The 6,283-nt window shown below is 51.9% G+C and overlaps 1 protein-coding gene across 1 annotated transcript; it reads left to right on the forward strand.

Annotated features, from left to right (window-relative positions):
• Positions 1-3,646: 3,646 nt before the first annotated feature.
• Cebpe (CCAAT enhancer binding protein epsilon) lies at positions 3,647-5,052 on the forward strand. Its single transcript, XM_032917556.1, has 2 exons — positions 3,647-4,156; positions 4,717-5,052. The coding sequence occupies exons 1-2, from the start codon at positions 3,647-3,649 to the stop codon at positions 5,050-5,052; spliced, it is 846 nt and encodes a 281-aa protein (XP_032773447.1).
• The last annotated feature ends 1,231 nt before the right edge of the window (positions 5,053-6,283 follow it).

The following is a 6,283-nucleotide window of genomic DNA, read 5'->3' on the forward strand; positions in this document are numbered from 1 at the left end:
CTAAGTAACGTTAACGTCAGCCTGCAGGCAGCGTCAGTCCCGCTGGTCCAGACACCTGCATCACTTATTCCACTGGGACACAGCTGCAGGCCTTTTCATTTCCTGCTGGCTTTATCTGTACACCTCCTGCGGGGAATTCGGCGCTACCCTGCAACTCTCCCCTTACCCAAGGCAGCCAGCTAGGCGGAAGGAGAATCCCTGAGTCATACAGTAACATCTACTGCAGCTCTCCATCCCCAGGGCCATTTCCAGAACAAGCCAGCGGCCCTTTCAGAAATTAATAAGACATCCATCCCCTGGGGCGGTTATACAACTCAGCCTCTCTTTATTTTTTTGTGTGGATAAAATTAGGATAAAAATACTGCTTTACCTCCCCTCCTTAGCTCACAGCAAAATGAAAAAGGGCATGTTTCATCAATTGAAAAAAGCTTTACTTTATCAGATGACAAGGTCCGCCCATTATCGTTATTCCACAGTCAAAGAGGGGACAGAATTTCTCTTTGAAACAGGTCCTAGCACCAATCCTCTTAGCCTTCCCACACTACCGGCAACCTGTCTGAGAATACCCAATCTTGACTATTCTTCCTGCTTCCCAAAACAGAGCGGCCAGGGCTGCTGTCAGAGTTGGGAAAGGCTGCCCCCTGCTGTTCACCTGAATCAAAACCATCGCGGGCCCGAAAGTATAGAATTTGATGACAAATATTGCCACCTAGTGGTCAGGCCACCAAACTGAAATCGCTTAGCCTTGGCACCTATTTGGCAAGGGACCTGTGGACCAAAGAGCAGAAATCCCCCCACACGGTCCCCAGCTCCGAAAAAAAGAACCAAAAAAAAAAAAAAAAAAGAAATCGCCCCACTATTTCGGATGCTTTGTTTCTAGGATGTAGCTGGCTTTCCTCCGGCTTGGCCAGGGTTTTTGGAGAAAGCATATTTTGGACATACTTCAGGCTGTGCTCAGAGCATATGCGATGGACTGGGGCGTTAGAGGGGATGGGATAGAGTCGTCGTCAACAGTACCTTCTCTGCTCTGACTTGTGGGCAAGTCACATTTACAGTTTTATTTTAGTGTTTAATGACATCTGCATCCTATTGAAGCTTACCTCTGTGACCCCTCACAGTTACCTGGTCCTCAGAAAACCTAGCTTAGAAAATGTCCTGATGCTCTTTTGCCCTCTTGCTCTTACCCTCTTCCCCCTTCTCTCCACGTGCTCATGGCCAGCCTCCTCTTCCTCCCCCCTCTCTCTCTCTGTCTCTCTCTCTGTCTCTCTCTCTGTCTCTCTCTCTCTCTCTCTCCCTTCCTCCCCCCCTACTACCCTCTTAACTCCCCTCCCCAAGCCCTGAATATACTCTATTCTATACTAAAAAAGAAAGAAAGAAAGAAAATGTCATTTCTTTTTTTTTTAAATATTTATTTCTTATCATATATAAGCACACTGTAAGCTGTCTTCAGACACACCAGAAAAGGGTGATTCCCATTACAGATGGTTGTGAGCCACTATGTGGTTGTTGGGATATTGAACTCAGGATCTCTGGGAGAACAGTCCGTGCTCTTAACCACTGAGCCATCTCTCCAGCCCCAATGTTCTTAGGGCTGGGGAGATGGCTCAAAGGTTCATAGAATTGACTGCTCTTCCAGAGGACCCGAGTTTGGCTCCAAGAATCTACACTGGGTGCCTCACAACTGCCTGTAACTCCAGCTCCAGGAGATCTGATATCTCTGTCTTCCATGGGTACCTGGAAGTGTGCACATCACTAACAGACACACACATACACACACACACACATACCACACACATATACAACACACACGCACGCACGCACGCACGCACACGCACACACATGCACACACACTTTAGAATAATGAAAGTAAATTCATTTTAAAAAACTAAATTCTGGGGCTGGAGAGATGGCTCAGTGGTTAAGAGCACTGACTGCTCTTCCAGAGGTCCTGAGTTCAAATCCCAGCAACCACATAGTGGCTCACAACCATCTGTAATGAGATCTGATGCTCTCTTCTGGTGTATCTGAAGACAGCAAGGGTGTACTCACATACATAAAATAAATAAATAAATCTTAAAAAAAAAAAACAACCAAAAACTAAATTCTCTCTCTAGAACATCTGTTTGCAATAAAAGAGCCAGGAGGGTACGACGGCACATCTGTTAGCTCAGCTCCATGGAGGCTGAAGCAGGAAGATGAGAGTTCAAGGCCAGCCTAGGCTAACAGGGAGACTCAATCTAAAAAAAAAAAAAAAAAAAAAAAAAAGTTAAAAGTAACACACTTCTCATGTCTCTGTGTTCTTATCTTGCCACTAAATCCAGAGCCTTGCCTGAAACAGAGCCATAACCGACTGGAAGGAGCGAGAAGTTCCCAAACGAAAGAGAAAAATACACTTTGGAGGTTAGTAGAAGATCAAGAAGGGCAATCGGGCAGCTACCGGTTTCTCCTCCGGACCCTGAAAGAGCCCCAGGAAGAGGGGAAGACAAGAGAGAAGACTTCTCAAGCCTACAAGAGGAAGTGGACCCGAGAGACACGCAGTAGAGGTCAGAAAACAGTCATGCAGAAGGAAAGTGGCAAACTAAGCTGCCCTGAGCTCCAAGGCCTGCATGCAGCCCAGGGCACAGGAAGTAGGAGGCAGAGCCTCTGGCCAGTTGCGGGGTGGGGTCAGCCTGAGCCTCTTTCAGGGTGGAGCAACTGGGACCTCCAGCAGATCTTGTCTGTTGGTTCTGGGGCAGCCTGGGCCCGAGGTACAGGGCCCATGTCCTGACCAGAAACCTCAGCTATGTCCAAGCAGTCCGGGACTGTGCCAGGCTGCTAGCCTGGAAACATGCGCACAAGCCCTGTGCAAAGACCTAGCTGAAATATCAGCACTCTGGAGGTAAAGGCAGGCAGAACTCTGTGAGTTCAAGGCCAGCCTGAGCTACATCATGAGATCCTGTCTCAAAACTAGCATGAGCATACCCCTTACTAGGGCCAGGGCTAGCTTGGTCCTAGAAGCTATTGCTACTTTCCAAACCCTTCAAGCAACGATGGCCTACACGAGAAGAACGGCCTGGGAGGTGGGGCTGTAGAGGAACTGACTTACCCCAGGGTAGGTGGAGTTCAGGACTTGGGGGGAACAGGGAAGAAGATGCATCAAGGGAGGAGTTTAGATCAAGTTGGCACTGGAGGAGTGCTTTGTCTGCTGGCTCTGGCTTGGCGCCTCACTCTGCACGGGTCTCTTTGGAAGTCGGAGGAAGACAGGCATTCAGAGAAGCTACTCTGGGGCAAGGGATTAGAATCCCTTGAGCTCACAGGCAAGAAGGGCCATTTTCCCAAAGAGCAACTTCTGGACTGTGGCTGGGGCCTCAGCAAGAGCACCCTAACTGCTAAGCACCCCTCCCTCCGGGGTGTGCCCTGCCCCTCCCTGAGTCACACCAAGGAGAGAGAGGAAAGGGAAGAAAGGAGAGGCACTGACTACAGAAGGAAAGGGAAGCAGAGGAGGAGAGAAGCCACGTAGGAGTTGGTGACAGAGAAGACCAGAGAGGGCAGACCTAGGGCAAATCTAGGACAGGGGGAGATCAAGAGAGGGCAGGCTGAGCATCCCAACGTGGGAGCGCCCCTGAGCACAGGACCCAGGGGCGGGGAGCCAAGGGGCGGGCCGGCCATGTCCCACGGGACCTACTATGAATGCGAGCCTCGGGGTGGCCAGCAGCCACTTGAGTTCTCAGGGGGTCGAGCTGGGCCCGGGGAGCTGGGGGACATGTGTGAGCATGAGGCCTCCATTGACCTCTCCGCCTACATCGAGTCTGGGGAAGAACAGCTACTTTCTGACCTCTTTGCCATGAAGCCAACGCCTGAAGCCCGAAGCCTTAAGGGCCCAGGAACACCTTCATTTCCTCACTACCTGCCGGCTGACCCTCGGCCATTTGCCTATCCTTCACACACATTTGGCCCAGATAGGAAGGCTTTGGGACCTGGCATCTACAGCAACCCAGGGAGCTACGACCCCAGGGCTGTGGCGGTGAAAGAGGAGCCTCGAGGGCCAGAGGGCAACCGAGGCACCGGCAGAGGCAGCTACAATCCCCTGCAGTACCAAGTGGCACACTGTGGGCAGACAGCAGTGCACCTCCCCCCGACACTGGCAGCACCTGGCCAGCCCCTGCGCGTCCTCAAGGTAAGACTAAGGTAGCTGTCCTGGTTTCCTCCCCGGGGTACAGCAAGGTGGTTGGATGAGGGAATTCTGACTACTGGGCATCCCTAACGAGTCTGTGTTTGGTGCTCCTCTGTGAACATGGCTTACCCCAAGGCCCTGTTTCCAGACTCTGAATTCATTTCTCAGAGCTCTACTGTGTCCTGAAGATACTTGTAGTAGCCGCTCTACCCTGTCCCGGAGGAGGGAGGGAGCGTTCTGCTGTCCACTATGCCCCATCTCTTGTTTCTCTGCTGCCTGCTTTCTGGATGAGGAAATGCGGCTGACTAGAATTTTACAATAGGAGACTTATTGCAGACAAACCAAAGGAAAGGGTCCTCAGAGAATATGAGAGCAAAAGAAAGCTCTGGTCTCAGATCAGGGACCATATGCATCCGGGCTACAGTCTTTCACAGACACAGGGTGATGCCCGGGAGCCCTATATCCCTTTAAGGCCTCAAGTTGCCCTTTGCTATTGGGATTCCTGCTTAGCCTTCACTCGGCCTCCTGGTGGAGCCTCACCTCTCTGTCCCCTTACCCTCCAGGCCCCTGTGGCTGCTGCTGCCCCTCCCTGCAGCCCCCTTCTCAAGGCACCCTCCCCTGCTGGCCCCTCGCACAAGGGCAAGAAGGCAGTGAACAAAGATAGCCTGGAGTACCGGCTGCGACGCGAACGCAACAACATCGCAGTGCGCAAGAGCCGGGACAAGGCCAAGAGGCGCATTATGGAGACACAGCAGAAGGTGCTAGAGTACATGGCGGAAAATGAGCGTCTGCGCAGCCGCGTGGACCAGCTCACCCAGGAGTTAGACACTCTCCGCAACCTCTTCCGCCAGATCCCCGAGGCTGCCAGCCTCATCAAGGGTGTCGGGGGCTGCAGCTGAGCCTGCCTGGCAGACTGTGGGCACCGGGCCCTAAGGATCCCGCCCACCCTCCTAGGTCCCCAGAGTCCTGAACAGGCCAAGCCTGAAAAAGAGATCATGGACAATGGCAGCCAGTAACTGGGAAAGTCGGGACCAAAATGATTCTGTGGCTGAATAAATTGCACTGTGACTTGATACTGGAGCTGTTCACTGGGTCTTGGGCCAGGGCCTGGTGGGAATGCTGTGTGTATGCTCATGGAAGACCCCGAGGCAGGGAATACATGTGGCTAGTCCACATCGTGTCCTCTCCATGGCCAAATGAACGCCTAGAAATATTAACATGCTACCCATGGCTCTGTCCATCACACCCTCCAGCCAAGCCTCAGCCTGTCCCTCTCTGCTCCTCTGTCACTTCACCTCCATGTCCACCCACCGACCCACTTGGTCCTTTGTACACTGAGCACAGGCTTGGTAGCACCACCACGGTGCAAGCCAGTGTCTGGAGCAGCCTCTGCATCGTGCCCTGAGAAACTCCTGGAGCTCAGCGTGATCCCAGTGCTACACAGCTCCAATGCCAGGCCCACTGACCTTTGGCCTGCTCTCTGACTTTAGGCCTGGGAGCTCTTTTCCCAGGTGACCAAGGGAAAATTTTCTGATGGCCCTGCCATATTCGTGGTCCTTGAGCTGTGGATTCAGCATTCGGTCTCTTTTTTCTTGTCTTACTTCCTCACTCCCATCTTTATCCCTCATCCCCCAGGCCACTGGCTTCTAACTCTGGAGAAGGTAAGCACCCGGAGGAATCAGTTAGGATCTGACTTGATGTGTATGTGAGAACACTGACCATGAAGAAACCGATGACAAGTCGATCTGTGCCTGCGAAACCCCAAAGCCCCACTACTCCAGGTGTTTTCTTTCCCACAGAACTGCGACCCGGGAAGGGAAACCATACAGTAGTTGAGGGCGTCAGCTTGCTGTCTCACCTTGAGCCAGTTACCTCTCCTTTCCATGCCTCAGTTTCCTCATCTGCACAGGAGGAATCTGAGTACCTAGCCCACGCTGTTATTTTCTTAGAAAAATGGAGTTTGACATGTTTGACATGTGGTGAGCATGAGTATTCTGGTTCCATTTGGCTAAAAGGAGAGAGAGAGAGAGAGAGAGAGAGAGAGAGAGAGAGAGAGAGGGAGAGAGAGACCACCTAGAATCACACAACTATTTAGAGGCAGAATCAAAATTAGCTCCATGAAATCACAGA

Source organism: Rattus rattus, chromosome 12 (assembly GCF_011064425.1).
Source record: "Rattus rattus isolate New Zealand chromosome 12, Rrattus_CSIRO_v1, whole genome shotgun sequence".
Lineage (NCBI taxonomy): Eukaryota > Metazoa > Chordata > Mammalia > Rodentia > Muridae > Rattus > Rattus rattus.

What these genes read in the sequence shown, in the direction of transcription:
- Cebpe (XM_032917556.1), top strand. Translation starts at nt 3,647, where the DNA reads ATGTCCCACGGGACCTACTATGAATGCGAGCCTCGGGGTGGCCAGCAG. An exon ending in AGCCCCTGCGCGTCCTCAAG is followed by an intron (nt 4,157 to 4,716) that starts GTAAGACTAAGG and finishes CTTACCCTCCAG; the next exon opens with GCCCCTGTGGCTGCTGCTGC.